Source organism: Nyctereutes procyonoides, unplaced genomic scaffold (assembly GCF_905146905.1).
Source record: "Nyctereutes procyonoides isolate TBG_1078 unplaced genomic scaffold, NYPRO_anot_genome, whole genome shotgun sequence".
Taxonomy (NCBI): domain Eukaryota; kingdom Metazoa; phylum Chordata; class Mammalia; order Carnivora; family Canidae; genus Nyctereutes; species Nyctereutes procyonoides.
The window spans coordinates 53,667,446-53,685,196 of record NW_026575140.1 but is presented as its reverse complement, the minus strand read 5'-3'; the positions used below and the strand labels follow the sequence as shown (position 1 = coordinate 53,685,196).

The following is a 17,751-nucleotide window of genomic DNA, read 5'->3' as shown; positions in this document are numbered from 1 at the left end:
AATGTGCACTTCTTAAATAGGGCATTCTTCAAATGCTGAGTGTAGTTGAATCAACATGTCAATTAGGTCAAGCTTGTAAATCATGCCATTGAAATATTTTACATCATTACTGATTTTTTTTGACTACTTGTTCTGTCAGTTTCTAAGAAAGAATATGCTGAAACCTCCCACTGCATTTGTGGACATGTCTATCCCTCCTTTTGTTTATGTCATATTTGCTTTATGTATTTTGAAACTATGTTATTAGGGGCACACACATTTTGAATTAGTATATCTTCCTAATGGACTGACCTTTTTCTTATTATTAAATATACTTGTTTATTTCTACACTTGATCTTAGCCAAAAGTCCGAGAAATGATTATATTTGTTTATTTCTAAAACTGGCTCTTGCTTCAAAGTCAGTTTTGTGGAGCCATGTGGCTATTCCACATTATTTTAGTCAGTATCTTCATGCTCTATTTTTTCCAATTCCTTCATGCTATAGTGTTTTCCAATTTCTTATTTCAGCCTCTTCTTTCTTATGTTTAAGGTATATCTCCTATAAGCAACATATAGTTGGATTTTTAAAATCTTGTCTAATAATCATAGTCTTTTAATTAAAATATTTAGTTCATTTATATTTGATGTTATTTTATATAATATATTTAGGATTAAATCTACTTCATACTGTTTGTTTTCAGTATGTTCTACCATATTCTATGTTTCCTTTCCTCTCATGTTTTGTATTGCATCAAACTAATCACTTTTTATTCTTTTATTTTCTCCCTCTTTTAGCATACATCTTAGCATTCATCTAATGGTTACCAAATGCATCATTTTATCCCTTTTTCTTTTATAAATTAGTACATTCTCAATTGCCATATATTGCAGGGGTCTTAGAATAATTTTATTCTATTGTTACTTTTAAAATTCAATGTATATTGAAACTTAAGCTATAAATACAATGCACTATTATATATATAATTATATGTGTATTAAATTATAATACACTAATATTTCTGTCTTAGTCAATATTTATGTTTTAAAGATTTTATTTATTTGAGACAGAGAGAGCACTAAAGAGAGCAAGTGCAAGCTGGCAGCAGAGGCAAAGGGGGAAGCAGGCTCCCCGCTGAGCAGAGAGCCTGATGCAGGACCTGATCCCAGGATCCTGGGATCATGACCTGAGCTGAAGGCAAATGCTTAACTGACTGAGCCATCCAGGTGCCCAAATCAATATTTACTTAGGTTTACTCACATATTACTCTTCTCATTGTTCTTATTCCTGTTGCATTTCTGATTCTTCCATTTGGAATCATTTTGATTCTGCCTGAAGAACTCATTTAGTGTAGCTTCTATCTACCAGAAAATAATCTCTCAGTTTTTATTTAACTGAAAGTATATTTGTTTCTTATTTTTTTAAAGAATTTTGGGAAGGGGGTTTAGCAGCGAGGTTGCTAGTCTAGGTCAGCAGCTATTTCTTTCAGTATTTTGAAGGTGTCCTTTTATTGTCCTCTGGTTTCCATTGTTTCTGTTGAGAAATTCTCAAGTCTTACTGTTCCTTTGATGCAGTACACACATTTTTTTTTTACTTCTTTACTTTTAAGATTTGGTTTGTCTTTGATTTTCAGAAATTTCACTATTATGTCCAAGATGTGATATTTTTTTATTTGTCCTGCTTAGTGTTTATAACACTTTTGAATCTGGGTGGATATCTTTTCAGTTGCCTTCCCCCCACCCCCCAGTTTTAGAGAAGTCCCAGCCAATATCTTTCCAAATATTCCTTCTGCTTCACTCTCTTCTTCTAGTATTCTAATACATGTATATGAGAACTTTTCACTGTGTCTTATATGTCCCTTATGTTGTTTCTTTTTTTCTATTTGTGATTCAAGCTGAATATTTTGTGCTACTCTCTCTTCCTGTAAACTAATTCTATTTTCAGCTCTGTCTATTCTGCTGTTAACCCCACTGATTAGTTCTTAATTTCAGTAACTGTAATTTAGGATAATTTTTAATTTGAGAATTTCCATTTGATTAATTTTTAAGGACTCCAGTTTTCTGATGAAATTGTTTACTTGATATCCTCTAATATCTTGGTCATTTTAATCATAGTTTTTTTAAAGTTTATGTCTGATAACTCCAATACCTAGATCTCCTGTGGGTCAGTTTTTTCTTGATTTGGTTGTATCTTCTGGTATTCCCAGTAATTTTTGTTTGCTTGCCAGACATGAGGAGTTTTTAAATGTACAGATAATTTGAGTATTTGGATGATGCTGCTCTCTTTCAGAGATTACATACTTCTGCCTCTGCTTCTGGTAAGCAGTTACCAGGGGTTGAGGAAATTGAAATTGGGCTCCAGTTTCTGTTAGGACAAAATAGATTTGTGATTCACTCATACTCTTGGTGTATAACCATTTGAGGGGTTCCCTTGGGGTTTTTCAAGATAACCCCCTTTTTGATCATTGTAATTCACATTACATTTTGTCTGTTCTCTTTAAAGGGCATCCTGTTCTCTTCAGTGGAATGTGTAAAATCCACACAGGACCTAGTAAAGCTCTATCTGCATGAATCAAATCGAGTTTATCGGGATAAGATGGTGGAAGAAAAGGACTTTGATCTTTTTGATAAAATCCAGACAGAAGTGGTCAAGAAAATTTATGATGTGAGTATTGCCCTGCCAATTTTTTTTTACATTTGAAAATAATTGTTATGCAGATAATCACCCAAATGATAAAATCTAGCTCATGAAATGGAGGGGTAAATTACAGGTTAGATTAGGGAAAGAAAATCTATCATTATTTTGCTGAGGTGAAAAATGCTAGGGGGGCTCCCTGGGTGGCTCAGCAGTTTAGCGCCTGCCTTTGGCCTAAGGTGTGATCCTGGAGTCCTGGAATCGAGTCCCAGATCAGGCTCCCTGCATGGATCAATTCTCTCTCTGCCTGTGTCTCTGCCTCTCTCTCTCTCTGGGTCTCTCATGAATAAATAAATAAAATCTTAAAAAAAAAAAAAGAAAAATGCTAAGACAAGAAAAAGCACCAACTAATCATAAGATCTCAGGGTTGAGAAGGTCTGTGGGTATCATCTGATCCAATTCCTCATTATTTTTTTAAAGATTTATTTACTTATTTATTCATGAGAGACATAGAGGCAGAGATATAGGCAGAGGAAGAAGAAGCAGGCTCCCTGCAAGGAGCCTAATAAAGGACTTGATCCCAGGACCGCAGGATCACAACCTGAGCCAAAGGCAAAGGCTCAACCACTGAGCCACCCAGGCACCCCGCAATTCCTCAATATATACTGACTCCTTTTGGTAACATCTCTCAGATTGGTCATCCCAGTGGACACTCCAATGTCCTTGAAATTGCCCACCCTCATCTTTCCCAAGGGTTCCATTTTGGGGCTACTAGTGACTGGAAATTTGGAACAATTTTGAAATTTGGAAACTTTTGAACAATTTTAAAGGCTGGAACTTTTTTCTAATAGTGATCTAAAATTTATTTCCTTGCCCAGTAATTTTAGGTCTACATGAAAAACTTTCACATATTTTAAGACCATTTGCCTTGTCCTTCCTGGGTCTTCTTTTCTTCAGACCAAATAGCCTCTGTTTTTTTAGCCACTTCTGGTATCACTTGTTTTAAAACCCAGAGAATTTGCTATCATTTTTATTGCTTTTCCATTAGTTCCCCAATCTGAAATCATGGTGTCTGACTTTCATTACACAACCCAACTGGGGTCTGACAAAAGACAAGATTGTCATTGCCTCTTATATATACTATAATTTTGTTACCATTTCCCAAAATTGCCCTACTAACTCGTTGCACTACAATATACTCCTTGAAAAGAAAATATCCATGATAAAATAAATTGAGAAATATTTCATATTCTATCCATCCCTTGGAAATTCACAGTGTTTTCAGCACATTAAAGCCCTAAAAATCTTGAATAACCCTAATTCATTATCATTTCTCAAATATATGAAACCCAAAAACTCTTTTCCCTTGATAAAACCTATTAATAATTTGCAGAACAAATATTCCATATGCCTTGGGAAGCACTGATACATTAACACAGTCTAAGATCATATTACACTTCTTCATGTCAAAATTACCCCACAACTAGCACTGAGCCTTCCAAAAGTTGGCCAAACCTCCATGTTTTCCACACATACCACTTGTCCTCTCTTGAACTTAGAAATAATTAAAACTTTTATTTAAATGTGTGGTGTTGTCCCAATGCTCACCTTGCTGGGTCTCACTGCATATTTTTTTCTGATACCATCCTGTGTCTACCTGTGAAGATATTTACAGTCCATCCCAACCTACATGACAGCCTTCTGGATATATGGACAGCATTTCTTTTTAAAGATTTATTTATTTCAGAGACAGAGAGAGAGAGGGCATGAGCAGGAGGAGCAGAGAGAGAGAATCCCAAGCAGACTCAACACTGAGCATGGAGCCTGATCAGGGCTCAATCTCACCACCATGAGATCATGACATGAGCCAAAATCCAGAGTCAGACACCCAACTGACTGCACTACCAGGCACCCCTTGGACAGCACTTTTAAGTAACATCTCAATCTTCTCTTTATTAGTATGAACACCCTGAAATTCCTCCACTTATCATTTTTCTCTGCCCTAATGTTCAGTACTCCCACATCTTAGATGCCCTATGAGCATTGTAGAATTTGCCAACTCATTCATTCATTGTTAGATCTGCAAACGAACCTTGACTATCTTCTCCCATCTATCTGAGCTGTCAATTTAGAGTAACAACACTCAGCCTTTGAAATAGAGGTTCTATGTGCATTTGTATCCTAAGAACACATTCTTTTGATCATAGACCCAGATATAATTAATATTGACCTCATCCTTCTCCAACAATATTTGAAGTGCCAGCCGTAAGTACCTTTGACTGCATTGAATCTTGATATTGGTATTAAAGAAAAGTTGCTAAGTTTTCACCAAGGAAATGATACAATCCTGTTTCCACCACTAAAATCTTAAAGTTCTCTGAGAAGTGGCCCTTGTATGATGTGGTGTCGCTATTAAGAAATCTTTGATTCATTGCACGGGTTGGTTTTCTCTCTCCCTCCTGCACAGCCTGGCTCTGATCATAAAATCTGAGACACGTTGTTTTGTTCATCAAACAGTCTTTGTAGAGCAGGCTTTTCAGAACTATGCTTCAGTCATTCCTCTGCTAGCTCATTAGTGTAAATTAACTTCGATCAGGACCCATTCCCAATATATTAGCCCATTTTCAAACTAGGTAAATGGATTCCCACATCACTTCCCCACATGCTTTCTGCAGCAAGCAAGAATGGCTCTCTTGCCTTGCATTAAATCTTATCCAGGTCTCCAGACATTTATGGTTAATGTGTGGCAAAACCAGAAGAGTTTAATGGCTTTCCATGGCCCTGAGATCACTTTCAAACTATATAACTCTTTAATATTTAACTCTTTCTATTTCATTCTTATAAACCAGATAGCAATCCTGCTCTGTCTATAGATAGGACTGTCATCCTTACTTACCCTCCATTAGGTTTGATGAATCTTGTCCCATGGGCTTACAGAGCTAACCCTACAGTGACTAATGCCCCTGCTGATAGATAGCATGTGGATTACTCTTTCCCAGGTGTCTCTCTCAGTCAGAACTTTGGAAGAAAAAATGGCAGATGGGGACAGTTGCTCATACTGGCATAAATTCCTACTTAGGCACTAGAAAACATGCTAGTTCTTGGACTTACTTCCTCTACCACTTTTCCACTTTTCTTCCTTTTGAAGTCTCCAGGATTGAGTCTTTTAAAAAATATTTTATTTATTTATTCATGAGAGACACAGAGACATGGGCAGAGGGAGAAGCAGGCTCCCTGTGGGGAGCCCCATGTGGGACTTGATCCCAGGACCCCGGGATTACGACCTGAACCAAAGGCCAACGCTCAACCTCTGAGCCACCCAAGTGCCCCCAGGATTGGGTTCTTGATAAGTAAATAGTTCCTTTCTAAAGTAAAAAAGAGATTAGCTTTTGATCTCTTTGATACTTAGAGGGTGTATTCGTAGTAAAGAGACACAGACACCCTATCTCTTAAATTAATTGAGTTGTACTAGGTTTTTATTAAACATATTAAGGTCTGCCGTGTGGCAAGAATTAACGCACATGGTTCATATCTTTATGAAAATATTATATGTAGGGGGCTTTAGTGTGAATGTTTTCAGATTATCAGTATCCCCATAAACAAACCAGTCATCTAAGGATGGCTCATGACATGATTTTTTTAGAAATCAAGTTCTATGGGATGAGCCATAGAACACTGACAGACACTGGCAGCCTATAGTGTCTATCTCACAAGAAACAGAAAAGGATGTTATGATGCTGCTGTGGATTGGGAACCAAGACCTGTTGGAATGGTTGTGGAGGAGATGAGGCCATTGGGACATGGATCCCTTCACCCAGTAGTGGTGAAAGAGCCCTTGCTTAGGGAAATCTATCCATATGTCCCCTGCTCCTCTGTCCAGACATGGGCTCTTACTATGCATATGGGAAGAGTACCTTCCATTTCCCAACCTCAGCCTGCAAGGAATAACAAACATCACCCATGACTTCATGGAGCTAGTAAATGAATTTTAAACATCTACTTTTTAAGAGCTTCTTAGGAAAAAGGAATTGTTAGAAGCATCACTGATATTTAATTCACAAGAAGTGTTCAGAGAGAAAAAAGCAAATGAAGGGTCTTCACTCTGTATGGAATCAGAATTGATTCAGCAGGGAGGATCCTTATGTCTGTGTTCCACCCCCAGGATATTGATGAGACTGTGGAGCAGACCCAAAGCCTGAACATGTATTGCCATTTTGCCAGTGGTATTGGTGAACCAAAGTACATGCCTGTTCAGTCGTGGGGGCTTTTGACCCAAACTCTGGTGGAAGCCCTAGAGAACCACAATGAAGTCAACACAGTCATGGACCTGGTTCTCTTTGAGGATGCCATGCGCCATGTGTAAGTGTGCTTCTGTTCTTGCCTTTCCTCAACTGTCTCTTCTTCCCAACATCAGATGTCTTCTTCCCAATGTCAGATGTCCCAACCTTGATAAAACCAGAAAGGCAGAGCTGCTCCTGCCATGAAAATCAAGATGGCGGCTCATAGAGCAGCAGTCACAGCTTCTACCACCGGCCCTGGGGGGCAGCAGGCTGCTTAAATCAGGCAGAACTGGATTTATTTCCCTGTCTGTCATTTACCATCACTAAGCATGACCACAGTAACACCAAGGGAAATTTTGAGATCATAAAAGAGACATCAGAACAGCTCAGGACCTGCATCCCTACCTCATACGAGTCTTAGGGCCAACTTCACATTAATGAGATTGAAGATTTTTGTTTAAATGCTCACATATGTCAAAAATTAAATACCCTTTTAAGGATCAATGAGTCACTGAGAGTAGTCACCAAGCCTCTCAGATGATTTATACTCACACCAATGCTGTCCCAAAACAGCTCCTTACATTTCCCAACTAAGTCATGTCTACCACCCCTCTCTGCCTTCTAGAATCTTTCCACTCTGTCTCCTGGTTCCCATGGACTTCAGCAGCGCAACCCACCTCATCTTCAATTTCTCTGAGCTTCCCCCTCATTGATGATTCTAAGTGAAACCTCCCTGACCCCTGAGTTGAGGAAAACTCTTTTTTCTTCTCCATTCAGTATACCCCAGAACCTAGAAAGAGCTAAGTATACCTTCCTTCTATCCCACCTCATTTCGTTGGCCCATTTAAACCACCACCCCCCCTTATCCTTCACAAACCCCAGTTCTTCGAAAGCCCGAGTAACTGGACTTTTATACTCACCACCTCGCCTTGTTACTGCCATCTACTGACATTGACTGCTTCCCCAACATTTACCAACTACCTGAGTGCTTGGACCAGGTTCCCTCCTCAACTATATCTTTCTTCATGGTGGGCATCTGTGTATCACCTGGTCCTTCTGCTCCCTGGCCTCATTAGCTCCAGGGGTCATTTCCTCTATTCCCTCTCAGGCACACACTCGCATGTTCCTACTCTAGAATTTCTGTCATCAGTGATGAACCCATCTCCACAAGCCCACTCTCTGACATGTACTTCCACTCCCTTCCACTCATCTGCTCTGTTTTTTTTATTCCAAATATTCTTTCTTTACCTGGTTTTATTGAGATAGAATTGGCATCTAACATTGTATTAGTTTAAGGTGGACAACATCATGATCTGACATAGGTGTAAAATACAAAATGGTTACCACCGTAAGATTAACAGTCATTCACAGGTTACGGGGTTTGTTTGTTTTCCATTGTGATGAGAATTTTAAGATCTGTTCTTGTAGCAACTTTCAAATATATGATATGGTATTGTTAACTATAGTCATTGTGTTCTACATTACATCCCCAGAACTTATTTATCTTATATCTCGTATTTTGTACCTTTTGACCACCTTTATGTAATTCCTCAGCCCCATTCCCCCACCTCTGGCAACTAAAAATCTGATCTCTGTTTCTATGTGTGTGTTTGTTGTGTTTCTTTTTTTCTTTTCTTTTCTTTTTTTTTTTTGATTCCACATATAAGTAAGATCCATATAGTATTCATCTTTCTCTGTCTGACTTTCTCCATCTCTGACTATCTCACTTCAAGGTCCTTCCATATTTTCCCAAATAAAAATACTCCAGTTACTCTTAAACTTCATCAAGACTTCATTTCATGGAGCCAACCACTTTCTCAGACTCCTTCACCCTTCTACCTACCATGGTTTTGCTATCCTCAACCACCATAAACTTCGTCATCCTGGTACAAGCTCCACTAACTTTCCTGGCCTTACATTCATGTGACTTAACCCCATTCTAGTTAATCCCAACTGTCTTATTCCACACCTGGTCCCAACCCTCTGAAGATTGTTGCAGAAAAACCACCACCATTTGGGCTTGGTGTGCTTCAGATTTTCAGCCACATATATCACATGGGCCCTTGACTTAGCTGGAAACCCACCTCCACTACCATGGGCAGTTTGCTCTCTTACCCTGCCTGTGGTGATTGCATCCCACATTTTTCTTCTTTTATCAAGCTTCTAGTTCCCATCTCTCTTCTTCCCGTTAATGAGCACATCTCTTACTTCACTGAGGTCGTGAAAGCAGCCAGAAGAGAATTCTCTTTCCCTGCCATCAAATCTAACAGCCCATCTGCATCCCACCTGCATGCCACCCACAAGTTGTATCTTCTCTACTATTTCAGTACATGAACCTTCCCTGTTCCTACCTAAGGCCAATCCCTCCATGTACATCCTGGATCTGATCTCTTAGCATCTTCTTAGTGACTTGACTCCTTCCTGAAGTTAAATTATTCATTCTCCCTCCTGCCTCCCTCCTCCTTTCTTTCCTCTCTTGTCCCATCATCATTACTTGACTAATTTCTATCATATGTATCTACCTACAAACATGCCATATTATTATCAAAGGTAATAAACAATTCCTTCACTCTCACATCATCTTCATTTCCTACACCATTTCTCTTTTGCTTCTGTTCACAGCAAACTCGTCAAAATTGTTGTCTATACTTGTCACGCTTTCTCACTTCTCATTCTCTTATTGATCCATTTCTTACCAATTGAACAAAGAAGCTTTTTTTTCCAGTCACCACAGAGCCCCTTCTTGCTAAAGTCAGTTGTCACGCTGGGTCCTCACCTTATATAACTTGACTGCCCTGCTGCATTTGTCATGATTAATCACTCTGTTTACATTCATACACACATCTCCCCATTCATCCACCCACCCACCAATCCATCCATCCATCCATCCATCCATCCATCCAACCAACACATATCTATGGGTTAGGCATACTATGAGTGCAGGGACCTTTGTTTTATTCACTGCTAGATCCCTAATACCTAGAACAGTGTCTGGAACATAGCAGGTACTTAACAAAAATTCTTAGCATGTCATTTAGGGTAAATGACGCAGAGGAAAAACAGAGAAGGAAGGGCAGAAGGGTGCTGGTGGAGAGTGGGGAGGGTGTTGATTGCAATTCTAAATAGGGCAGTCAGGAAGACCTCTCTGGAAGGGCAGCATTCGATATGGCATGTAGGCTACCCTGAACACAGAACTCAACATGGGCCTGGTGTGTAGACCTTTGCATACATCACTTCATTTAGCCTTTACAAAAAGAAAGTAGAGTCTGCTCTTATCCCTATATTACAAATGAGGAGGCTATAACCCAGAGATATGGGAGAAGTTGCCTAGCACCACACACCCCAGAAATAGGCAAGCCAAAGCTTATACTTGCACACTGTGGCTCCAGTGGGTTCGCCCTCAGCCATCACACTGTGGTGCTTCCTTGTCTGCATTTCCATCTTTCCCAATCCAGTGTGAGCTCCTGTGTGCAGACTTGGTCTTGCCCACCGATGAATCCCCAAAACAGTGTCTGGTGCATACTAGGTGGCCAGAACCAGCATCTGGGGACATCTGTTCACGAACCTCAGAAAGTTTCAGTGAGCATTTTCCTTCCTTTTAAACAGCTATCAGACCCTGTGTCATAGTCTTGGAATTGAGACAAATCTCTGTCCTTTCAGGATAAATTAAATTTGGGAGAAGAGCAAGTGATTCGGTCAATGCATTTTCCAACATGGGTGATCAAACTAATACCGTTTTTAGGAAAAAATAAGGCTGTGAAGACTGGCTTGTCTCCCAAGGCTCCTTAACAGGCTCTGAAGACGGTTTTCAGAGAGAAGCCTGAGCTGCATTAGCAATGGCAAAATAACTGGAATAATGAACTGCCTCGAGGGGAGGCAGTTCTCAAGATTAAAGTATATTTGGGCATATAATTTCATGTACGCTTGTTTAAAAACATCAGTTCCCCATGACATTGTCTTTGCATTGCCTTCCTCTCCCCTCCCCATCTAGCCCCTTCTGTCCCTTCTCTTCCCCTCCCCCCCACTCCTGTCCCCTGGGGCCTCTTGACCCTTTGCTACCTCTACCAGACACACAGAGCAGAAGCACCCCCCTTATGCCAGAAAATGGAATGTCTACCAACAGTGAGAAACATAAGACCTAAGAGTGACAGAAGATTCGTGGCCTCATGTCACTGCCCACGATGCCCGAGGCAGAAAGGATTCTTTCCAGGGAGGTCCAACTTCTGATACCCAGGGTGGGAGCAGGGTGAGGCAGAGCAGGATGGAGGCTATAGGACCCCTCGGGAACCCACAGGGCTGGTCGAGGGGCCAAGATAAGGGTATATGTTCATAGGTGCAATGAGGCTTATGCTCTTTTTTTTTTTTTTTTTACAATTCTATATTTTCACTGGGTCATTTTTTTTATTATTGGAGTTCAATTTGCCAACATATAGCATAACACCCAATGCTCATCCCACCAAGTGCCCCCCTCAGTGCCCATCACCCAGTCACCCCAACCCCCCACCCACCTCCCTTTCCAGTACCCCTTGTTCGTTTCCCAGAGTTAGGTGTCTCTCATGTTTTGTCACCCTCACTGATATTTTCACTCATTTTCTCATTTTGATTTTATCATCTGGCTCTTTCTTCTTACCACATGAGTTCTTAGCCAGCTCTCTGGTCTGCTAATTTTTCCTGCTGCTTTTATGCTGAACCCAACCATGGAGCACTGAGTAGGGGTTATGGGCACAGGTTCTAGAGACAGAGCCAGACCCACATTCAAATCCTGGGTCTGCCACTCATTGGCTGTGGTGTTCTGCAGAGGACACTGAACTTCCCTGAGCTGCAGTTTCCTCCTCTGGGAAGTGAGGATAATGAGAATGTCTATGTTGTAGGGTTGTTGCTATGTGTGCACAGTACTTCATGCTTAACGAGCAGTCCATAGATGCTAGGCTTTTTCTTTGTGCTGTTGTGTCCTTCATGGTACCATTTTGCTCTCTTGCTGATTTTCTTCACCATTCCAGCAAATTCTTATTCTGCGTTTCCTTAAAGTTTCACACCAACTCTTTTCCCCTGCTTTTGGCATAATCCATATCTTTTTGCTTTGTTTACTAGCTCCCACAGAGATTGTTCTGACTTTTTTGTTCTCTTAGCATCACTTAACAAAAAAGGAACATTAGATGTACTTATCTGTGCCCCTTCCTTTGTGTATCTTATCCATTCTCTAGGGCATGTGTGTGCACATGTGTGTGCATATGTACACACGTACATATGCGTATGTATGCACATATGTGTGTGCATACATACATGTTTGCACACATGTATGCATGTGTGCATGCATATGTGTGTGCTTTTGTAGCCCTCAATAAGCCTCCTTCCTCCAGCTGTGCTGTGGTACATCTTTAGCTTTTGTTTTTAATCTCACAGGAGTTCAGTAATGGGCTTAACTTAGACTGCACTGGTTTTCTCGCCCAGGAGCCCTTCAGAATATTGATCTTTTTTTAAAATTTTGTAATTTGAATGCAGAGTCCTTTGCCCTCGTCAGAGGTTGTTAATGAATCCCCAGCTGGAGTCCAGTGCTGACAGTTGCAGACTGAACCATTCTTCTCTGGGAACTTCAGAACTAATGATGCATTTCCCATTTAGATATTGAATAGCAGGAACCGTGTTAAACTGAGTTCAGGCCTTCCAGAATAGAGAGGGTGTGGGGTGGCCCAGAGAACCCAGGTGAACTTCTCCTCCAAAGAGAACCCGAATGCCTTAGCACCTCAGTTTCTCTTTTATCCTTGGAGTCCAGCACCCCCTAATATAGACACAAAACTGCTGAGTCCTTCTCCTAGCATAATGTATAATTGTGTACGTCCTCCCAGATGTGATGCTGACTATAAGGTACGTGTTCTGTTTCAGTTTAACCAAAATTTATTACCTACCTTCAATGTGATGGGACTATAGAGGATACAAGATGAGTATACACACTCTCCTGATGCCTCAAAATTAGGATTTAATAAGGGAGCCAGAGAAAGTGTAAATCTATCTGATACAAGACAGAGTCAAAGTATCCCAATTAAATAATTATAAAGGGGAAAAGTAAAACCATAAAAGAACTAAGCATAGGTCAATAAATAATGCCTAAATACTTAGGGGAATTAATTTTCACTACAAAAAGTTAGTGACTTACAATTTTAAATCCAGAAAGCCAGAATTTTCTACACATCCAAAAACACATTAAAACTAAGAGGTGAAAGTGACAAATTGGCGGGATGTTTCAGAACACACCCAGGGATCCCTGGGTGGTGTAGCGGTTTGGCTGGAGACCCAGGATCGAATCCCACATCAGGCTCCCGGTGCATGGAGCCTGCTTCTCCCTCTGCCTATGTCTCTGCCTCTCTCTCTTTCTCTCTCTGTGACTATCATAAATAAATAAAAATTAAGAAAAAAAAAGAAAAAAAAAACTAAGAGGTGAAAGTGACAAATTGGCGGGATGTTTCAGAACACACCTAAAGGGGTCTTACAAATCTAGAAGAGTTCAGTTAAGAAGTGGGCGTTCGGGGCACCTAGCTGGCACAGAGAGGAGCATGTGACTCTTGACCTCAGGGTCATGAGCTCAAGTCCCATGCTGAGTATAGAGATTACTTAAATAAATAAAACTTCTTTAAAAAGAGGGCAATGGACATGAAAAGGAAATTAATAAAATAAAAAATATATACTTAATCATAAATGTGTTTAATTCCCTAGATATCAAAGAAATAAAATTTGAAATCATATTTTCAACCATTCAATTGGCAAAAAATTAAAAAAATATATGTAAGACACGGTGTTAACAAGAGTGGGGCCCAGACTCTTCCTACCTGCTAGTAGGTGGGCATTATTGACTTAAACTGCACGCCTGCTGGGGTTTCCTTCTTAGTAGCAAATATATCTCACAGGAGAGAAGAGGCATCGAGGACCCACAAACATTTAGTTTACTGATTCTGCTTATGACCCAGTCATATCAGACCCAGTGTATGTCAGAAATGTGCAATAGTAAGAAAACTCAAGCCACAGGTCAAGAGGAGCCCTGTAACAGCCTACATGCTCATATTTTGTTGATGTGTCAAGTCCCACTCATCCAAACTCTCCCCACCCCACCCCAGCCCTTCCTCTAAATTGGTATAACTGCCCTTAAGTTGTTCTATCCACCAATTGCCTTTTGCTTAATGTGAATGTGTTATTTGACATCATAATACCATTAACACAAGGCAGACACAGGACTGTAGCCTACACAGTTTAATCTCAGATGTATGCTCTACTCTGATTGTTTGACTCCACCCGCATTCTTGTTCTGCTCATTTCTTCAATTCCAAGGTCACTGACACCTGTCATTTTGTCCCCCTTATCCATTTCTTCACCGTGGCTTGATCACTGTGCTATGTGTTTCCAAGTTTTCTGACTTAACACATTCTAATTAAACTCACACAATCTAACATGGTCAAAATACTAGACCCGAAAAAAAAAAAGAAAAAAAATACTAGACCCGCCATTTGATCAAATCTACCCAAGAAGTTGATAAATTGGTGCCATCATTCTGGGAGGTAGCTTTTCAATATGTATCAAGAGCCATACAAATTGTCTTACTGTTTGACTTGGCAGTTTTTCTTTTAGGAATCTGTCCTGTGGACGTGATGACAGAGAGAACGAAAAATATTTACATAGCATTATTTATTACTGGAAAATGTTGGAAACAACCTAAATATCCAATAGCAGGCTATTGCAGACAAGGAATTTATTCTGTTGTTCCACATTAAAAGCATGGCTTAGCGAGTACTCAGTGGTGTAGGAAAATATTAGAATATTGCTAAATGGAAAAGTGATTTCAAAACACTGGTTAGTATACAATGTGAACACAATTTTGAAAATAGGATAGATATATATCAAATTTTCAGATGTAATAAGTGTATATACCCACATATATACACTTGTAAACACACAGACTCTAGGAAAAAGTCCAGAAGGGCATAGAGTTAACGTCAGTTGTGTTCATTGCTGTCCAGTAAGTAGAATCATAAGTGTTTCTGTATTTTGTGAGATGAGTAGTTATTGTTTTTTTAAAGGTTTATTTATTTATTTATTCATGAGAGACAGAGAGAGGCAGAGACATAGGCAGAGGGAGAAGCAGACCCCCTGCGAGGAGCCAATGTGGGACTCAATCCCAGGACTCTGGGATCATGACCTGAGCCAAAGGCAGACGCTCAACCACTGAGCCACCCAGGTGCCCAGTTATTGTTTTTAAGATAAGAAAAGAAAGAGAGTAGGAGTTATTTTTATAAAGAATGTAGTTACTTTACATAAGGTACATACATAGCTCTAAGAGGAATGAAGAACCTGGAGAAGAGTCTATGGATAGCCTGATGTAGGAACAGCATTTGAAGGCTTGGTGAGACAGGGGGTGGAGGGTCTTCTGCAGAATGTAGTCTAAGCCCAGGGCCTGGGAATCTTTCCTCATTGCTGGGCAGGAATATGGGTACTGAGAGAGCCAAATATAGCTAAAACGGGATGAATCCAGAAGCCAAGGAAGTGGGTGTCTTATAGGTTGACACCAAGAACCTACATTCATTACAAGGGCATCAATGTCCAGGGTTATTCTGCTGTTATTCTGCTGACTTGAATTTTACTTCTGTCTTTAGAGGAACAAATAGTTCTGTTCCTGCTGGTTCTTTGGCCTCCCTTGAATTTTTTCGTCACTTTTCTCTCTTTCTTGCCCCCTTGTCTTGCCTAAAACCACAAGTAGGTGAGGCAAAGTGCTGTGGGAGGTATGACAGAGTCAGGCTCAGCTGGGGGAGAGGCTAGAGGGTGAGTCAGGGTCCCCTCTAGTCCTGCCTGGCTGCCATGAACTCTTCCTCCACTATCACTAGTTCACTTGCCACCAGCTTTGGCTTTTAGCAAAAAGCAGGAGGGACTTCCACCCATTTGGGCAAGAAGGTGAGGCCAGGTCTAGGGACAATTTAACTCCTGTTTCCTGCTGCTCAGCCCATGACATGCCTCCAAACAAGGTTTTAGTTCTCACTTGGACCATGGCACCTGCTCCTCATAGAGGAAAGTCTGATCAAAGCCACGTGCCTCTGCTCCTCTCTGCAGCTGTCACATCAACCGCATCTTGGAGTCCCCACGGGGAAATGCTCTGCTGGTCGGTGTGGGTGGGAGTGGCAAGCAGAGTCTGACAAGGCTTGCGGCTTTCATCAGCTCCATGGATGTATTCCAGATCACGCTGCGGAAAGGCTACCAGATCCAGGACTTCAAGGTAAGAAACAGCTCCCCCTCCAATCACCCACAGCTCCCTGTCACCCTTCATTAGCTCTTTGCTCCCCTTGCTCAGAACCCCCCATGAGGGACTGGCCATTCCCTTCTTCAGTTTTGGGCTGGTGACACAAGGGTCTCTTTTCTCATTAGACCCAGGCATGCATTTGTAAAACCTCTGCTACTTCAGCTCCATCTGCATAGCCTTGGCTTTCACCAGATCAGAGGCACATCTCTGTCAAATTTAGCACCCAGCTCCCTCACAGCTGTGGTAGACTTTGAAGGAATTCTGACAGTCTGCCCAAGTTCTGTAAGAAATTCATATTTTAGAAGACAGTTCCAGTAACCACCAGGTAGTGGGAGCTGACACTTCCTGGTTCCAGACATTAAGCACTTAGCAGCCATGCTGCATGCTCTGGAAAGGGGGGAACGGCATTTATACGATCTTCAGAGGTCACTGAAGCCCCCTCCCTTTTGTGCCTGCCTACAGCTGTGGCAAGGTCAGGAGTCCTGATGTAATTTCCACCAGGATGCTGCACTTGCTGTCCCTAGGAGAATTCCAGCCAGCATGGAGCCAGACCTACCCACTTGCTTAATAATCTCTCAGCCAGGGGTGGTCACTGCTCTGAAACCACAGCTCAGCCTCTCAATGACTGGCTGGATCTAAGGTCATATGCGAGTTTCATGTTAGATCAATCTTCAGTGGTCAAAAAAAAAAGGAGTAAACAAGATAGTGCATATGAGAATTACCTACTTACAGAATGATCTAAGACATTAGTGTATTAGGTTCTCAACCTCAGCTATACACCAGAATCCCCTTCAAATAATGCTGACACCTGCATCACCTCCAGAAATTTGGGCTTAACTAGTCTGAGAAATGGCCCGGGCATCAAGACTTTTCAAAGCATCTCCCAGATGGTTCCGGTGAGAGTTGAGAAACGTTATCTTAGCTAATTCTGTAAATGCATAAGGTTGAGAACGGTTGATATTAAAAGAAGTTCACTAACTTTAAAGGGGAATTATATATAGGACATGAAAAAAGCTTTGCTGTAAGGAAATGCATGAGGCTCTCAAAATGAGCTTTGAGTGGTACAAGCGAGAAGAGCAAGATCAGGGACTGATGGCTGAGCTTTGTGAGAGGGTTAGAGAGATTGAACCAAGATTGACTAAGCTGGGAAAATTCGGGGCTTGGCATCCAAGCCTAAAACTTCATCCACCTGCAATTTTGAATGGATATAATTTCCTAACAGATGATCTTGTGTGTGTGTGTGTGTGTGCATGTTCCCTAGTATATTTTATTCCAAAACAAAGCTTTTGCTGGAGCGAGTCATGAGAACACAAGACACTGTTAGCATAAGACACATTCATCACCCGGATCAGTAGCCCCAAATACGTGACTCTCCTGTCAAGACCAAGAGCAATTGCTTGCCTTCTGGGGCAGGTCATTCACTTGTATGATGATATAAGTAACACAGATGAACAGGGACTATTTCTGTCCCTTTGGAAATCCGTTACTTTGCACAAAGTAGGAGCTCCAGAAGCTCATACAGGAGCCACAGTGTTTGTATGATTTAAAGATCATCAATGTTTAATTTTACTTGTCCACCTCT

The 17,751-nt window shown here is 40.9% G+C and overlaps 1 protein-coding gene across 1 annotated transcript in view; it reads left to right on the top strand.

The window, feature by feature from the left end:
* DNAH9 (dynein axonemal heavy chain 9) overlaps positions 1–17,751 on the top strand; it is a 325,287-nt gene that overhangs the window by 184,856 nt on the left and 122,680 nt on the right. The window contains exons 42-44 of the mRNA XM_055307050.1: positions 2,481–2,642; positions 6,775–6,971; positions 15,983–16,145. Of these exons, the coding sequence (XP_055163025.1) occupies positions 2,481–2,642; positions 6,775–6,971; positions 15,983–16,145 (522 nt within the window). The remainder of the gene's footprint in view (positions 1–2,480; positions 2,643–6,774; positions 6,972–15,982; positions 16,146–17,751) is intronic.